This window comes from Symphalangus syndactylus, chromosome 20, assembly GCF_028878055.3.
Source record: "Symphalangus syndactylus isolate Jambi chromosome 20, NHGRI_mSymSyn1-v2.1_pri, whole genome shotgun sequence".
NCBI lineage: Eukaryota > Metazoa > Chordata > Mammalia > Primates > Hylobatidae > Symphalangus > Symphalangus syndactylus.
Genome location: NC_072442.2, coordinates 37600540 through 37620117, shown reverse-complemented (window position 1 = coordinate 37620117; position 19578 = coordinate 37600540). Strand labels below are relative to the sequence as shown.

At 37.5% G+C, this 19578-nt stretch overlaps 1 protein-coding gene across 15 annotated transcripts in view; it reads right to left on the bottom strand.

The window, feature by feature from the left end:
• SKAP1 (src kinase associated phosphoprotein 1) overlaps positions 1-19578 on the bottom strand; it is a 300217-nt gene that overhangs the window by 217073 nt on the left and 63566 nt on the right. For all 15 annotated transcript variants that reach the window (XM_055257337.2, XM_055257339.2, XM_063628803.1 and 12 more), the window contains exon 3: positions 15258-15283. In XM_055257337.2, the coding sequence (XP_055113312.2) occupies positions 15258-15283 (26 nt within the window). The remainder of the gene's footprint in view (positions 1-15257; positions 15284-19578) is intronic.

Here is a 19578-nt window from a genome sequence, read left to right as displayed (position 1 = left end):
TTAGAAATAAGCTTTACACGCAAGTGCAATTAGTTCCTGATGATGGAGATATTGTTATAAGTGTTTTTAGTGTCATATCAAGTGACCCAGTTCCCTTGGGCACACACAGAAACAAGGCTATAATACCATATAAATAGACACTCCCGTGTAATTGAAATGATTACAACTACTGAGGATGCATGGGTGAAAAGTTTTATAGAAGAACAGCAATTATTGTGGTCATTTTGGATTTGTTTAAGAACATCATTTTTCTTTAAAACATAACCATAAAACATATAAAATAAACACGTGTTCTCTGGATTTGTCTATAGCTCTGACAATCGCAGTTCCAAATGGCCACAACTGTAGTACAGTGAGATCAGATGTAAATGATCACAAACTATAGTGACAGACATTTCCACTCAGCAGCTCTATAATTAGGGCTTAGAACTCCATCTGCTTAGAGTGGCTTTCTCACAAGCAAGACCCCTTGCCACTGGAGACACACTTTCCCACTGCAACTCCCTCAGAATCAATATATTTCTATACAGATATATATTCTAACACACCATATCTCCATTAATCACATCCACTACCTTCAGTCCTTTCTGTTTGTATTTCTAAACAAGATCTAGTGGAACTATATCAAGGGTTCACCTGCTATTAGCAGGTAATTTGCTCCTGTAGCCTAAGTGTCATAAGAATTGGGCGTTAGATACACTCCTTGGTATATTCAGTGGCAGGTTCTCCACCAAGTACGTGCTGAGGGGCCCATAAGCGGATGATTTCTCTATTCTTTTCTGAGAGTCAAACTCAATTTCATTCATGCTCCACAGAGTGATAAGTTGTGAATTTCTGAGGGTTGGAGCAGAAAGATAAAGCAGCTTTGTGTCAGGTGTAAGGTAATTATTTCCTAGGGTTTCTGTGCTATTTTTTTTTATTCCCTGTGTTTTCATTAACAGTTAATGAGTTTTCCCCCTTAATTCTGAAACAATAGTCTTGGCCACTAGAAGTTGGCTTTTTCTGCCACAGATTCAACCAGCTGTTGCTGCTCCATAAACTTTATGGAGAAGTGAATTAAACTGCTAAAACTTTCATTTACTAATTCAATTCCAAATAAAACAGGGAGAAAAATGAACCATGATGATGTTCCCCTTGTAACTATTTTAGTTCACAGCAAATCCGTTTAATCCTGAATTTGCAGGTACTATTTTGAGACAGAAACAGGCCATAATGACAATTTTACCAGAGAAATGAGAAGAAATTTTAAAAGACAGAAAATGGTTTAAGCATTAAAAAAGTGAGAAAATAACAAATAACAGGGAAAACATATATGTTTGCTTATTCAATATGCAAAGTCTTGATTTTTTCATGTTAGTCTACATCATCTTTTATTTCTCTTCAAATTAATTGTGAGCTATATTATAAAGACTCTATTCATGTTTGCAACCAACTGTTTATATGGTGTGGTTAAAAACTAGGGTTTGCAGCCAGGCATGGTGGCTCATGCCTGTAATCCCAGCACTTTGTGAGGCCGAGGCAGGCAGATCACCTGAGTTTGGGGTTCGAGACCAGCCTGACCAACATGGAAAACCCTGTCTCTACTAAAAATACAAAAAAATTAGCCGGGACTGGTGGCGCATGCCTGTAATCCCAGCTACTTGGGAGGCTGAGGCAGGAGCATTGCTTGAACCCGGGAGGCAGAGGTTGTGGTGAGCTGAGATTGTGCCATTGCACTCCAGCCTGGGCAACAAGAGCGAAACTCCGTCTCAAAAACAAACAAAAAAAAGGAACAACAACAACAAAAAACACTAGGGTTTGCTATTACTTCACCAAGTATCTCTGGATTATATAAGGAAATTTAGATTAATTTAAAATTGAAAAATTTTAAATTATTGTTGTTGGAAGGAAACACATGACTTCCTATTCTGTTTAATATTTAGGATCCCATAAGAAATACAGCTCCCTCTTTAAACTAATAAATTCTCACTAAAATGCTACAAATAAAGCTCCCTGATCCAAGCCCAGTTAGTTTTCATGCTTGATGGCATTAATATTGCCAGATTTTCATGGGCCAATTTAATAGTAATACAGCTCTCAAAGCTGAACTATAGTAAGATTAGCAAAACTGCAGCTTATTGTTCCTTATTATAACCGTTCAACTAAGTTATTGAATCTAATACCAACTAAAGATATATGTTGGGTACAGATGTGACCATATATGAAATGTTACTCACATGTAAATATATTATAGAGCAAATTTGCTGCACCAAAACTAAAATTCTGTCAACACTTCCATTTTAAATTACATACCATTTTGCACATATTCATGCATTAGAAAATGTACTATGTTTTCCAGAGAACATCCTAGAGGCTTCACCAATTTCTAAATATCCATTTGGATCTGCGTGGTTAGTTCTTGTGATTAATCCATGTATAGTGAGGGTCTCAAATTCTTCTCTGTTCTATACAGTCAGACTTCCTGCCTGTCTCTTTTTTTTTTCCTTTACTACACCTATCTATAATTCAATGTATAAATATTTCTTTTTTCCCCCCAAGGCCCTGGCAGTGAGTGTAATGGTACTGAATGTCATTAAGTCTACAGAATAAATGATAAGTCAGGTAAAGAAAGTTTCCATTTATCATTCTTTTAAAAAGTTGCTCCAACTGGATCTCAAATGTACAAGAAGTAAATTGAACCTAAGACTACAGTTTTTAGCTTAGCTTAGTAAAAACCTACAGTTTTTTACTGTTTGCTAATTATGTAATCATGTTAAGAATAACAGCCTTCTTAAGAACCTTTAGAGATAACATTTGAGGAGAGTGGCACAGTCTAAATAATCACAAATGGAGCCAAATTGATTAGACACTCTTAGTATAATCACTATAACAACACCTGTGAATCCAACAACCGAAAGGGCAGCATAGCTTAATGATATTCTCAGAATGAACTACATCTGTCAGTGGTGGATTGGACAGGAAAATGTCTGTGGGAGCTAATTGAAAAGTTCTTTTTTTCTTTTTTTCCCTCAAGAAAATGGTCTTTTGTAATGCAGTTTTTAATTTTGACCAGTAGGGTGAGCTGTAGCGTGTAGCATCATCCTTGTTCTTAAAAAAAAAAAAAAGAAAAAGAAAAAGAAAAAGAAACAAGAAAAGAGAAAAAAAAAAAAGCAGCCGCTGTGTTCTCCTCTCCCATCCTCTAAGAAAATGCTGGGATTTTTAACCCTTCTTAGGTTTCACCTATAACTCCTGGATGTTAACAAACTGGAGGGCTGGCAGCAACAAATAAAAACCAGATAATTGTATATGTGACAACCCACACTTCATAAAGCAAATTACAGCCTGTCAGCAGTCATTCCAGCTTCACACTAACACATTCCATCTACCACTGGTATTGTTCAACTGGTACTAAAATGGAACCTGCTAAGTGGGAATATTTTCAACAGTAATGAGATTTTGACATAATTCAAAATATATAAACCTAGGTATTTGGTAGTATGTGGATAAATATATTGTAAAATGAATGCATTTATCATAAGGCAATCATAATCTGGAATTATTGGCTTATAGTTCTGTTTTCTTTGGGCCACTGTATTCTCAGTCCTTAATTCTTATTACAAAGCTATCCAACTGAATTTTCAGTATCTTTTGACATATAGGAGAAAGTTAGCTATAATAATAATAATTATATAATAGCTAGCTAAACTCTAACTGGGTACAAGCTCTGGGTCAAGGCTTTTTGTGGACTATCTCATTTAATCCTCAAAACAATCCTGAGACTTATTATTATCCCAAATATGAAGATAAAGAAATTGAGACACAAAGATGAAATAACTTACCCAAAGTTATATAGGTGACTCATAAGTGGCAGGGCCAGGCTTTCACCCCAACTTGTCTGATTACTAAGCTCTTGTTCTAATCCACTGAACTATATAGCCTGAAAATCTGCATGTTTAATAAATCATGATCATTACTCAAAGACAAAGCATATTGAATGACAGCCAGTGAGTTGACTTTATGGTATATGCTATTAATTAGTATTTTAACTTTAGTAAATTAAATCTATAAATTATGATTATTAGTGATAATAGCAGTAGTCACATCAGGTATGGAGAGTAGAACTGACAGACAAAACAAAATGTGGTCAATGATTTGGTCAAGAAAGAAGTGGTCCAATTCATAGTTGAAATTTATTATCGAGTAATGTAGTAATTTTTTCAAAATATCACTTTTTGGTATGAATTTCATGCTTGCAAAATTTAGAACAGCCACCTCAGTCTTAGTGAAATTAATATACTGATTTTTTCCAGCACCTTCTGTTTGATTCTGTTAGATACTTAAATATAGCATTGACCTGGCTGGGTTAAAGAATGTGTTTCCTTTCTGGCACTATCATGCTTTAAGTCTCAGAGCAGGAAAATCCTTTGAAAAATATATAATGCCACATAAATGTAGCAATTTTATTATTATTGGTTCATCTTGCTCTCTTGTCCCACCTTTCCTTTCTCCCAAACAAGTTGTAGTAGGCCTTAGCACTCGTTTGCAATCCTGATGCATTTTGGGGTCTATTATGCCCCAACTGGTAAGCCGACATTACTTAAGAAACTTCTTGAGAGAAACTACAAAGCTAGTTGGATTCTAATGTCTTTCTTTTTTTTTTTTTTTTTTTTTTTTTTTTTTTTTTTTTTTTTTTTTTTTTTGAGACAGAGTCTCGCTCTGTTGCCCGGGCTGGAGTGCAGTGGCGCAATCTCGGCTCACTGCAAGCTCCGCCTCCCGGGTTCACGCCATTCTCCTGCCTCAGCCTCCGAGTAGCTGGGACTACAGGCGCCCGCCACCGCGCCCGGCTAATTTTTTGTATTTTTTTAGTAGAGACGGGGTTTCACCGTGGTCTCGATCTCCTGACCTCGTGATCCGCCCGCCGCGGCCTCCCAAAGTGCTGGGATTACAAGCGTGAGCCACCGCGCCCGGCCCTAATGTCTTTCATTAAAGAAGAATGAGATGGCCGGGTGCAGTGGCTCATGCCTATAATTGCAGTATTTTGGGAGGCCGAGGCAGGTGGATCACCTGAGGTCAGGAGTTCGAGATCAGCCTGGCCAACACGGCAAAACCCCATTTCTACTAAAAATACAAAAATTAGCTGGGCATGGTGGCAGGTGCCTGTAATCCCAGCTACTTGGGAGGCTGAGGCAGAGAGAATTGCTTAAAACCCAGGAGGCAGAGGTTGCAGTGAGCCGAGATCGTGCCTGGCTGATAGAGCAAGACTCTGTCTCAAAAAAAAAAAAAGAAAAGAGGAAGAAGAAAGAAGAAGAAGAGGAAGAGGAAGAGGAAGAAGAGGAAGAAGAGGAAGAGGAAGAAGAGGAAGAGGAAGAGGAAGAAGAAGAAGAAGAAGAAGAAGAAGAAGAAGAAGAAGAAGACGACTAGATGTTCTACAGGCTACAGGTAGATATAAGAAATGGTTTTCAAAAGTCCAAGGAGTAAAAATAAAATAATACATAGTAAAGAATGGATTATGGCTAGGGTTAGCAGGCCTAAACATGTGAGCCAGCTTTTAACATACTGAAGAAGGGGTAAGTTTTCTTTGTGATAACAGAAACCTCCAATACCACTAAAGCTGTAATGGCAAATGGTGACAAGATTCAACCTCCCCATGCCACATCCCACTCCAAACAGGGATTCTCATTCATGTATTTGACAACATGTATGTAACATCATTATCAACAGCCAAAACCTCTCACTGTCAATAATTCAGTTCAATATTTGGTTCCTTGGAAAAAAAGTTTCACATGAAAAAGTGTCTATTTAAAAAATTTACTTTTTAATTGAGGTATCACTAACACAAGTAAAGTGCATAAATCTTAAGGGTATCACTTTTTAAGTTTAGGAAAATACCTTTTAGAGATTAATCATGATCAAGAACTTTTCCAGGATGGCAAATGTGTGTTAAATTCACATCAGCTGACAAAGACCGATAAGGTTCACAAGATTGGTTCTTCCACTATTTGCCTCACAAGAGTCAGTAGAAACTGGAATCTTTATTTTACATGTCATATAAATCCCCTTGCCTATAACTTAGCAGTCCCTTTCCTGTGCTAGTGATACTTAGCCATCTTCATAAACAAGTTTCTGAGAGAAGCATGTGTTGATGAGAAGCCAAATGAAAAATAAATGCTTTCTAATAGAATTGGGTCCACCTATTACATTATTTAGCCTCAAAATATCAAGCAAATTCATTGGGTTTCAGGTCTGAAGGCTTAACCTACTTACAAAAAAGTTTTAAGCAGAAAAACCAAAAAAGTTTGTATTCAAATGAACTACACTTTTCTCTCAATATTTTGTGTTTAAAACATGAAAATTTGTTAGAGGCACAAGTCTTGATGAACACTAATTCTTATGTAAAAATTCTATGCTCAGAAACTGTACTCCTCACCTGATTTTCTGTGTTGGTCCAGGAATAATACCTTCTAAGAGAAATCATTTATAAGTTGTTTTTTTCCTCAACCAAAGTCCCCTGGGCTAATCAAATAAATTTAAAGCACTCATTAATTTTCAGTGACTTGATTTTCCTTGACATCTATGTGAAGATGAAAATCTGAAGTTCTGTGAACTTCTAAAAAGACTAAGATGGGGTAAGAAAAGGTATCATTATCAGTCACCATGAGTATTATACAATACTAATTTAAAATTATTATTATTTTTGTTTTGTTTTTGTTTTGAGACAGGGTCTCACTCTGTCACCCAGGCCAGAGTGCAGTGGTGCAATTGCAGCTCCCTGCAGCCTTGACCTTTCAGGCTCAAGTGATCCTCCCACCCTAACCTCCAAAGTAGCTGGGACCACAGGTGCACACCGCCATGCTTGGCTAATTTTTGTATCTTCTATAAAGATGGGGTCTCTCTATATTGCCCAGGCTGGTCTGGAACTCCCGGGCTCAAGCAATCAGCCTCCCTCGGCTTCCCAAAGTGCTGAGATTACAGATGTGACCCACCATGCCCAGCCATATAATTTATTTTTAAGTTCACTTTTTCACTTGAGGCCAGGAGTACGAGACCAGCCTGGCTAACATGGCAAAACCCCATCTCTACTAAAAATACAAAAATTAGCCGGGCATGGTGGCACGTGCCTGTAATCTCAACTACTTGGGTGGCTGAGGCACAAGAATTGGTTGAACCCATTGGTGGGGGTTGCAGTGAACCGAGATCATGCCACTGCACTCCAGCCTGGGTGACAGAGTGAGACTCTGTCTAAAAAAAAAAAAAAATTCACTTTTAAGTGATAAGTAAACTCAACACACCTATATATACCAGTGTTCTCAAACATTAAACAACAGAGAATGCTGCTTTTTTATACCATCATCAGGGCCTTGCCCATTAACTAACATTTCAAAATAAATAAGCCAGGAGCAGTGGCTCATGCCTGTAATCCCAGCACTTTGGGAGACTGAGGCGGGCAAATCTCTTGAGCCCAAAATTTCGATACCAGCCTGGTAACATGGTGAGACCGTGTCTCTACAAAAAAATACAAAAATTAGCTGCGCATGGTGGCTCATGCCTGTAGTCCCAGCTACTGGGGAGGCCAAAGTGGGAGGATCACTTGATCTTGGGAGATGGAAGCTGCAGTGAGTGAGCTGAGATCAAGCCACTGCACTCCAGCCTAGGTGACAGAGTGAGATTCTGTCTCAAAAACTAAAATAAATAAATAAATAAATAAATAAATAAATAAATAAATATATAAACAAACAAACAAATAGATAGATGAAAACTTGAATGGATAAGAAACTGCTAATCATGATTCTACTGAAAAATAGATTACTACCATGCTGTTTTTTTGTTTGTTTTGGAAAGCTTCTTTATTATATAAAAAAAGTTAAGTATGCCTAGAGCAAAACCTTCAAATGTTACAAGAAGGCATATAATGAAAGTTCATCTATCCTCTCTTCTCCTGATCCTTCTCTCCAGAGACAACCATTGTGAGATTTCTTGGGTGTTCTACGGATTTTTGTATCTAATATAACAAGGGTCTCTGTGTGTGTGGCATATGTATTTTTTTTCCTCTTTTCAAACAAATGGTAACATTTGTTCTTTTCTGTATCCAGCTTTTCTTCCTAACCATTTATCTTGGCAACTGCTCCGTATCAGCAATATAAATTTATATCATTTTTTATTTTAACCAATTTTTAACATTAAAAATAATACATGCACATGGTGAAAATTCAAATAGTATCAAAGAATATTCTCTCTTTCATTCATATCAATATCCCCCTCAACAGTGATTACCACTGTTAATAGATACATATGTATCCTTCCAAAAATATTCTATATACAAATAAAAACACGTGTGCTTGTGCCACACACACACACAGAAACAAACTATACACACTAGTTTGCTCAAATTACCCTTTTCATCTAACAATACTCCTTGGAGAACCTTCCATATTACATATTACATATATATGTATCGTTTTCTTTTAACTCTATATAGCATTCCATTAAATGGATGTATATTTATTTAATTAGTCCCCGATTGCTGGGCATTTAGGCTGTCTGTTTGCTATTCCAAACAATGCTATCATGAACATCCTTGTACATAATACATTATGTAGGGAATACAGAAGGCAGCATTACCTGATTCCAATGATTTCTTTTACCTGCATAAAATTTAGTTCTTTTTTTACATCTTAATATCATCTACTAAAGAATAGGAAGGACTTTTACAAAGGACATGAAAATCTTGGAAAATGTTAACTTTAGAAAGGAAAAAATTGAGTCTTTTTGTTAAAAAAAAAAAATCTTTTGGCTGGGCGTGGTGGCTCACGCCTATAATCCCAGCACTCTGGGAGGCCCAGGCAGGCGGATTATGAGATCAGGAGATCAAGACCATCCTGGCTAACATGGTGAAACCCTGTCTCTACTAAAAATACAAAAAATTAGCCGGGCGTGGTGGCTGGCGCCTGTAGTCCCAGCTGCTTGGGAGGCTGAGGCGGGAGAATTGCTTGAACCCAGGAGGCAGAGTTTGCAGTGAGCCAAGATTGCGCCACTGCACTCCAGCCTGGGTGACAGAGTGAGACTCCGTCTCAAAAAAATAAATAAATAAATAAATAAAATTTGATAGTCATTGCAAAACAACTGCTGCATTAATTTTAAAATGCATTATTCTGCCCTTTTAAAAAATGCATTATTCCACTAAAAAAAACACCCTACCAGTAGATGTATAGGAAGTAAAATATTTGAAAAGGTATCAAAATTAGTAATTAACTTCAAAAACAGTTTGTGTGTGTGTCCACTTGCTACAGATTAATTTGTATAAAATGTAACAAATAAGAAAAAAGGGGGAAAATGCCTGAAGGAAGTCAAGCCACAAAAGCAGCTGTCAAGACTGTGGATGTTAAAAGGTTGAGTCAAAGCCAAAGGCAGGAGTATTCAGCCTGGGTTCATTTCCCCCCTATTAAATCCCCAAAAGACATGAAAAACATGCTGGAATATTTCTTTTTTTAAAAAGTAGTATAGATTGAGATAGTCTAGGTTCAAAACCAATGCTTGTGTTTATAAAATATCAGCATTCCAGGAATAGTGGTGGAAAGATACTTAACAATAAATTATAAATATTGTAAATTTAGACTTTTTCTTACATTTGCAAACACGTCATAAATTTGGGCTGTGTTTCTTTGTATAAATCCTACTTATGACTGTGCTAAAACCTTTTGGCATGAATGCAAAGAGTATTTTCATAAATAAAATTTAGTAAAATCACTGTACACTCCATTAATTCAAAAACACTTCTCTTCAACTTCAAAGGAAATTTCCTTCGTCTTTTTTTTAAAGTGTAAAGATAGTGTTTCTTTGCTGCTTTAATGTTTTGCTTCTTGTAGTTGTCATAACTACATGCTCCAAGTATGTGACCATAAGGGACAAGAAGTTAAGCAACATTTGTGCTTCCATTCAACATGTCTCAGACACTATATAGCAAAAAGCTTGTAAATCTAGCCTCTGAAGTGGCTACCACCAATAAAAATGCTCTCTATAAATACAAACCTTACAAATATATACGTGGTGAGTTTCATGGCCCTACACCAGAGTTCCGCTATAATGAATGAACGAATTTTATGAAAAGATAACGTGAAAATTTTATTATCAAAGTTTTATACATTTACGTACTTGCCTCGCCCTACTTTGAGACATAATAATACTTGTTACCACTTTAGTAAGTGCCTACCATGTGGCAAGCAGTCCTCATGAGTTATAATCTCATTAAAACTCATTACAACTCATAATAACTGTGAAGTAGATATTATTAGTGAGATTTTATACATGAGGAAACTGAAGCTTCGACAAGTGATGTAATTTGCTGTAGCTAACAAAGTTTCTAGGTAGAGGAGCTGGGATTCTAATTCAGGTCTGATTTCAAAGCTTAGGCTCTTTCTATCATAAAACATTAACTTGAACAACAATTTAAAAAATCAGTTCACTATTCTATGTACTTTATATCCAGATGCATAAAGCAGCGTATGCATTAATATACTAGGTCTCATGACAGAGATAAAAGAATAATGTTACATTTTTAATCCATCTCCACCTTTTTCTTTTACCTTTGCATTATGGAGAAGTTTAAACATGTATAAAAGTAGACAAAACAGTGTAATAAACTCCCATATATACATCATCCAGCTTCAACAAGTGTCAACTTATGGTCGATCTCATCTCATCTATACTTACACTGTCTCTTTCTCCTCTCCCATATTATTTGTCAGACATTATATATTTAAATATCATAGCACACCTCTCTCTAAAATAATGAACTCTTTTTTAAAAAATTAACCATAATACCACTGCCACACCTAAAAAAATCCAGTAGTTTCCTAATAACATCAAATAACCAGTCAGTGTTCAAATTTCTAATTCTGTCATAGATGTCATTTTTTAATAGTTTGCTTGACTCAAAATGCACAGTTTATGCATTCGTTGGTAAATCTCTTAAATCTCTTAATTTACAGCTAACATGGCTTTATAATTTCCTTATTCACTTAGCACTATTTGTTTTTGCCAGGCTATATTTTTATTTGTTTATTTCTTTGTTTGTGTGTTTTGGGACAAGGTCTCGCTCGGTCTCCTAGGCTGAAGTGCAGTGGTGCGATCTCGGCTCACTGCAGTCTCAACCTGCCAGGCTTGAGTGATCCTCCCACCTCAGCCTCCCAAGCAGCTAGGACCACAGGCCTGTGCCACCATGCCCAGCTAATTTTGTTTTTTTGTAGACACAGGGTCTCACCATGTTGCCCAGATTGATCTCAAACTCCTGGGCTCAAGCAATCTACCTGCCCTCAGCCTCCCAAAGTGCTGGGACTACAGGCATGAGCCACTGTGCCTAGCCTGCCAGGCTATATTATTAGGCATCGATTTACTTTGACATGAATATAGGCTTGCCAATTCAAAATGAGATTTTTAAGCTTCACAAAGTAGAATTTTTTCATAATGAAATATACTGAATAATTTTCTCAGCAACCTTTTACACCACTCATAGAGATACTCAAAGAATCTTTAAGTTGGCAAGAGATTCCACTGGCCCATGTTTACCACTACCACAAATGTAATGTGAGTGACCACAGGATAAAAAAAAAGAGATTATTCTATATAATATTCCCATGGTCTTCCCTAGATTTTTATTTAAATGTTATGTCCTTTGTTTTAGATTCTGGGCCTATGGTAGGAAATTCAATCTAATATTAATGAAGTTTGTTTATAGCAAATAAATTTTGAATTATAAACGTTATACCTTATAATCAAATTTTTGATTAAAACTGTCACTAACTCATTTTATAAAAGGAGAAACTGAAGTAAAATGAAGGAAATCAGTTTGCTCAATAACTTTAAGTGATATTGCCATCAAATCTAAGGGCAAAATTAATATTGCCTTATCAATATCACCTTTTAGATATTGATTACTGAAATTATAAAAATTCCATGGCAAAAACTCCACTGGCTTTTCTTTGTAACTTTAAGTAAAAAATTAAGTAGAAAATTTTTTTGAGTAAGCAGGACATGAATTATTAAAGCAATATTATGTCTTATTGTCAAGTAAAAATAAAAAGCCTCTTTCATGTTCTCCAATTATGTTTAAGCTCATTAAAAGTGCCCTTCCATTTATATCCCCTCTACATTAAAGTAATATATTCTTTGGATCATGTTTTATTTTCCCTGTTTCCTTTTTAAAATAAATATCATTCAGGAAGTTGACGGTGGACCAATAAAAAAACCTAGGTGGAAATGTGAGAGAAAGAATTACCATTAATGTACCATTACGATAAATAGAAACTACTGGCTTTTTTTTCCCCACTATGTCCAGGTACTAAGCTAGATGCTTACACACATTACTACTAGTCTTCAACAACCTTGCAATGAGACAGTGAAAAACAGTCACGAAGAGTACGGGCTCTCGACCTCTGGAGATAATGGGCTCTAGAATCCATACAGGGTTTCTTATTGGGGTGATGAAACGTTCTGAAATTAGATAGTGGTGATGGTTGCACAACTTGTACTGTACTATACTATACTATACTATACTATACTATACTATACTATACTTATACTATACTGTACTACAGTATACTATACTATACACCACTAACTTGTACCTTTTAAATGGGTAAATTTTATGGTATGTGAATTATATCTTGATAAGGCTGCCTTGTTTTTTTTTTTTTTTTTTTGAGACAGAGTTTCGCTCGTGTTGCCCAGGCTTGAGTGCAATGACACGATCTCGGCTCACTGCAACCTCCACCTCCCAGGTTCAAGCGATTCTCCTGCCTCAGTCTCCCAAGTGGCTGGGACTACAGGCATGCACCACCACTCCCAGCTAATTTTTTGTATTTAGTAGAGACGGGGTCTCACCATGTTGGTCAGGCTGGTCTCAAACTCCTGACCTCAGGTGATCCACCTGCCTGCCTCAGCCTCCCAAAGTACTGGGATTACAGGCATGAGCCACCGCACCCAGCCAAGGCTGCTATTTTAAAAATGTGTGCTACTAAAAGGATATACAAATAATGGATCTTTTATAATTAAAGACTATTTTCCTTCCAGGCACCAGACCTGGTTTAGTTCAAATATCTTGAAGAACTCAAGTGTGTATTTAGGCAGATGCAGAATTAATAAAATTCATCCCATCTTCTTCTTGTACAGAGGGTCCTGTCACAGATAAAAACGCTCAGAAAGTTTGGGGCCAGAATTTCTCTTCTTTCTCACTCCCATCCCAACACCACCCAGTTTTCCAGGGCTTTTAAGATTCTTCTGCTAGTTGTTCTCTTTCTTACATATTTCTAATCTTTTCATAATCTTAAATTGTCCTGTTGTACCTTATCTAAACCAGTTACTGCTCCTACCCATCCCACCAGCTTCTGAAGCATATAATCAGCTAAGGTCTGATCAAAAGGGCAAGGTAAAAGATACCCTCTCACTAACTCCCCCCACCCCTGAAAATATCTGTGAGAAGGCATGAGACTGGGGGCTAGGGCATGAGTTTTTCTGTGTCATCTTTCCTTATATTTACTTCCAAATGCACTAAGATTTTGCCACATACATTTAATCGTTGCCAAGAAGCAAATGCAGTTTTCTGTTCTAAATAAACTATTTTCACTTGTCTCCTTGGCTGCTCTACCTCTGTCCTCTCTGCAAGAGAGAAAGGATGGGTAGCAGCTGCTTTATGTTGAAAGATGAGTGCAATGCCACTATTTCAAGAATCTGGTAAGATGTGCCCTTTGTCTTTTTTAGTCCCATATAGTCTCTTATGTTAAGCTCCAAAATTATTTTCTCTTCTCAACCTATTCCTATACCACATCTCTGACACTAACTGCTTATTTCTCCTTTAGATAATTAATTCTACCCTCACAGTTCCATTCATTTCTGCCAGTTCACAATCATGTTCTTCCCCCTGTGGATTTTGGTTAACATCTGTTAAACCCTGAACTATAGGGCCATCCCCTGAATAGTGCAATTCACATTTTGCAAAGCAAACTGCTACATTATTACATAAAATTATCCACTGCTCAATCTATGTTTTCAGCTGTAAATGCTTTAGGACAGTGAGATATATAGTAACAGCACATCACATTATGTAAAATAGTGTAAGTGCTCCGACTTTAACTTACAAGAGTCAAGAAGCTTTGAAAATATATGATTTTTATTTCTTAAAGATGGCTTTAAAATAAAGCTTTATAAAAACTTGAAATGTTTAGTGTTTATAAAAACACTAAAAGTATGAGCCAGAAAAATAAAAATTTTAATAAAACTATTATAATCACTCAATTTTAATTTATTTAAGGTATTACTATTCACTGAGGTTGGATACAGTGATAACATTAAGAGAATAAAAAGTACTTTAAAAGTTTACAATTGGTTAAGAAAGTTACAGAGCAAACTAGTTTATAAAGCTATTTGTAAGTTTGATCTAAAACTCTGTGATTATCTGAGAAAATAAAGCCCCTCCATTTATAATAAATTAAGATAATATTCAGGTTGATGTTTCTGACATTCTCAACCAGAGTACTAAAAAGAAGGAAGGCAAATACTTTAAAAGATATCCCCTCAAACTGTTTGAATTCAGAAAAAAATATTTCAATTCTGAACCTTTTAAAAATGTGTTTTAATCTTGGCCTTTTTCTTTTTTTAATTTTGCACACAGCTGTCTGTAGTACTTTTTAGAATCATGCCAGATGCTGGGTTCATCAAGCAAAAGCAGGAAAACAATGGTTCGAAAGCAATTAGAAGCACTGAGACTGCAGTGAGGCTCATATTAAAATGTGATAACACTGTTCTAGTGGGAATTTCAACACTGCTCCATTTCTGACATTTCTCTTCTGCCAGACAGGCAGGCTGTGTGGAAGGGCACTGTGATCGAGGAGGTAACATACTGGAATTTATTTCTGGAGCAAATGAAGGATTAGCTGAGTTAGAACCCTCCCAAGGTTTTTATTATGGACTCGGCTACCATTTTATTTGAATGCTACTGGATCCTGTTGGCACCTAACAAAGCTCAAGGAATTAAAGCATATTATAGCCTTGGTTTTATAAAATAATCTAGCAACAATCCACTCAGAAGGAAGAAGCATAGAGCTTCTTGTTGCTAAAAAGCAGGGCAGGGGGGCGCAGCAGGGTGAAGGTTAATTAAACACTCCACTAACTTTCCTTAGAAATGGTTAATGCCACTCTGTGGAGAAGCTTGTAGAGAAGAGATAGAAATAAACAATCCCATTTACACATTTTTAGCATAAAACCATACGTGGTCAAAGAGGACTCACCTTGGGGCTGAAAATCCCAATAGTACCTGAAATACAAGAGGAAAAAAAAGGGAATAAGTCAAACTTGTATTTCTCAATTTTGGTTGGCCTACCATAGCTATAGCACCTGGTCCAAAAAGCTTGCTAAAGTCTATAACCAGCCAAAGTCACTACTACTTTTGAGAAAAACAAAAGGTTATCCCTGAGATTTGAAAGAGTCTCAATGGCTTAAAAGATGCATTTAATTCACTGAAATTCCTCAGGTAATTTTGACTTTAGAGCTGGAAAGCTTCTAAAAGGGAACCTAGCGGTGGCCTGGGGTTTCTCATCAAGAGCTCTACAGGCTTTCAGCAGGATAGTTCTTTGTTGTGACAATCTGGCCTGTGTATTACAGGACCATTACCATCACTGGTCCTAGGTACCAAATACCAGAGGCACTCCCAGTTGTTATAACAGTCAAACCCCACCACCAACACCAACACATCTCAAATGCCTCTGAAGCCTAATTTTTTTTTTCTCTGTTACCCAGGCTGGAGTACAGTGACACAATCATAGCTCACTGCAGCCTCGAACTCCTGGGCTTTGCCTTTTAAGCCTAAATTCTTAATTTTACAAGTGAGACATGGGCCGGGTGTGGTGTCTCACGCCTGTAATCCCGCACTTTGGGAGGCCAAAGCAGGTGGATCATGAGGTCAGGAGTTCGAGACCAGCCCGACCAACATAGTGAAACCCCGTCTCTACTAAAAATACAAAAATTAGCTGGGAATGGTGGCGTGTGCCTGTAATCCCAGCTACTCAGGAGGCTGAGGCAAGAGAATCGCTTGAACCCAGGAGGCGGAGGTTGCAGTGAGCCAAGATCACGCCATTGCACTCCAGCCTGGGTGACAGAGCGAGACTCCGTCTCAAAAAACAAAACAAAACAAACAACAACAACAAGTGAAACATGAATAATTGACTTAAGGTTGTCTAACGTTTTAGTGCAATTGACTTAAGGTTGTCTAACGTTTTAGTGTCTGAGCCAAGAATGGGGCTGTTGCAGTTCATTGTACCATCCTATCTCCTCTATTATTTTGGGAAATAATTGGCAAAACTGACAACTCTTGAAGTCTTTTATTTATCTTTTTTTTTTTTTCTGAGACTGAACCTTGCTCTATCACCCAAGCTGGAATGCAATGGCTTGAACATCACTCACTGCAGCATTGACCTGCTGGGCTCAAGGGATCCTCCTACCTCAGCCTCCCATGTAGCTGGGGCCACAGGCACACGCCACCACACCTAGATGCTTACACACAGTACTACTAATTCTCAACAACCTTGCAATGAGACAGTGAAAAACAGTTACTTTTTTTTTTTGTAGCGATGGGGTCTCACTTTGCTGCCCAGGCTGGGGCTTAAGCAATCCTCCCACTTCGGCATCCCAAAGTGTTGGGACTGCAGGGATGAGCCACTGCATCTAGCAACCCTTGAAGTCTTAAACTAATAAAATAGCAGTGGTGGAAAGCGTCATTTGTAAGTCACTTATTTGGAAACTAAATTGCATTTCTTTCCCCACAAAAACAATGTTATATATGATGGTTACCCAAGAAAGTCTACTGTATTTTGGGTCCCATTTCCTCCTGCGTTCATAGGAAATTTACATTATTCTTTATCAATTTTTCTCTTGTCTGTATTCAACCTCTTCCTCTCAGTTTGGCCCTTTCCATCAGCATTTATGCTCATATAAAAATAAAGCAAATCCTCCCTCACCCCTTCACATCCCTCCACCTGCTGTCCTGTTTCCCGTCATGTCACAGTGACATTTTCAGAAGCACTGTCTACACTTGGCTCATTTTATTCCCTCACTGCCCACTCACTCAACAACCTCCAGTCAGGCTCAGAGCCATTGCACATTAACTCTTGCTATAGACATAATAACCTTCATGCCACCAAATATAACGGATGCTTTTCTATCCTCATTTTGACCTCTCAGGAGTGTATATGTGCGTTGGAGCTTTTTTTTTTTTTTTTTTTTTAACCTAGGGAGGGAGTCCACAGTTTTTTATAGAATTCTTTTGCAGGGGTGCCCAAGGGAGAGAATACAGTCATGGGTTCTTAGTTTCTGTTTCTGGTGGGCCACTAAAGCCCCTTCCTCATCCCTCTTTTCCATTTATCACTAGAGGTAGAAACTAAAAATCATGGCTTCACCCTGCTAAAAGCCTACAGCAAAAACAAAAGAAAAACAACAAAATAAGGCAGGTTGGACAAGCTTGCAGTTTAAAGGGTCCACAAACCCCCCAAAAAGATGCAGAAAAGGTGATAGGTGATAATGGTGTGTCTTCTAGTACATACATTACTAAAATTAGGCTTAGCTTCTTCAGGGAAGAGTATCAGCCCAGTGAGTATATTGGCTATTTCTTTAGTGTGTGACAAATTTTCAGAAAATAAAGACAGAAGAGGTCAATGGAGAGTAAGTATGTTGCCATAATTCACAGTTTAATTTGGGGAACATTATCAGACGTAAGAAAGTAGAGAAGAAACCTGACAATTTGTCCTTCCTTGTTCCTTTCCTTTTCCAGAACAGTTTCTGGGCTAGCAATCAGGTGAAGAGAAATGTAAGATACTTGGGTTAGAGGGTGAGGAAATTCCAGGACAGCTTTGACATCTGCAGTAGCAAAGCGGACAGGAAGGGGCAGAGGACGGGGTGGGAAGTGGAAAGCTTCAAAACCTGGGAAGAAGGAGTGTCCATATAAATGCAGGGGCATATGTAAGCTGAAACTGGCTGAAACTTAAATACGTTGTGAATAATAGTATGATGGGTCAATCTCCACCTAGCAGACAGTGCACCTGTACCTGGCCACCACGAATAATTTTCCATAAAACTCCTTTCTGTGAAACATAGCTAATCAAGCAAATCATCAAATGGCTGAGCAATTTTCCATCTGCTCTTGCTATTTTCCATCTTCTCTTGAGGCACTTCCCTAACCCCCAATTCCTATCATTTCCCAACTTCTAATTTAATATAAACAGAAATTAGGGTTCGAGTATGTGCATACATGTATGTGCACATGTGTACGTACACTCTCTGTCTTCTTTCCAAAATATTGATGATGGCAATAGCAGGAACTGTGCTGTTGCTCTCATTTATTGGCCCAGAAAAAACCCTAGTTATGCAGTGGCAATTAAAAGGTGCTCTAGGTAAATTGTTAAATAGGCAAAGTACGCTATTGATGATCTCAGCCACTTCTGTGCCTCCCTGTCCCATGATGCCCACTCCAACTAACACACATTTTCAGTCCTTTTCTCTACCTACTTTAAGATGCCCTGGCTTCCTGGTTTCTCTTGTCAGTCAAGAAGAAATATGATCTTATAAGTCATATATACTAAGAGTATTGCTTCTGCCAATAGTAGTTATATCTTAAGAACTCAACAGTATCAAATAAAGTAGTAGGTCCATCTAGCTGATGTTAAATAGCAGAACCTGCTTTATTCCTGGTAATACTGTAATTAAGTATTTCTGTCAAACTTTCAATTATAAGATGAATAAGTTCTGAGGATCTAATGTACAGCATGGTGACTATAGTTAATAATACTCTATTACATACTTGAAATTTGGTAAGAGAGTAGATTTTAAGCATTCTCACCAAAAAAAAGGTAACCATGTAAGCCATGTAAGGTGATGAATGTATTAATTAGTATGACTATGGTAATCCTTTCACCGTGTATATGTGTGTGTGTATGTGTATATATATATAATCATACTGTACATAAATATATTCCACTGCATTTGTCAATTTAAAAAAATCTGAGGTCAGGTGTGGTGGCTCACACCTGTAATCCCAGCACTTTGGGAGGCCAAGGCAGGAGGATTGCCCAAGCCCAGGAGTTCAAGACCAGCTTGGGAGACATGGCAAAACTCAATCTCTACAAAAGGTACAAAAATTAGCCGGGCGTGGTGGCACATGCTAGTCCTAGCTACTCGGGAGGCTGAGGTGGGAGGATCTCTTGAACCCAGGAGGTTGAGGTTGCAGTTAGCTGTGATCACGCCACTGGACTCCAGCTTGGGTAACAGAATGAGATCTTGTCTCAAAAAAAAAAAGAGAAAATTCTGACAATAAAAATTATATGTAGAACTTGATGTGGAAAAGTATGAAGTGGAATGTTAGCTCCCTTCTTTTTCAGAAGGTATCTTGCTATCCTACCTTTTCTCCCTGTCTTCTTTCTCTAAATATTATTTATGGATTAACCCTATAGGGAGTTTGTTTTTTAAAAAAGCCACACCTCTATTCCAAAGCTCACAAAGAACACTTCTAAAAGGAAAGCCCAAAAGGTGAGCAATTGCATCCCTCACTGGAGGGCACCACAG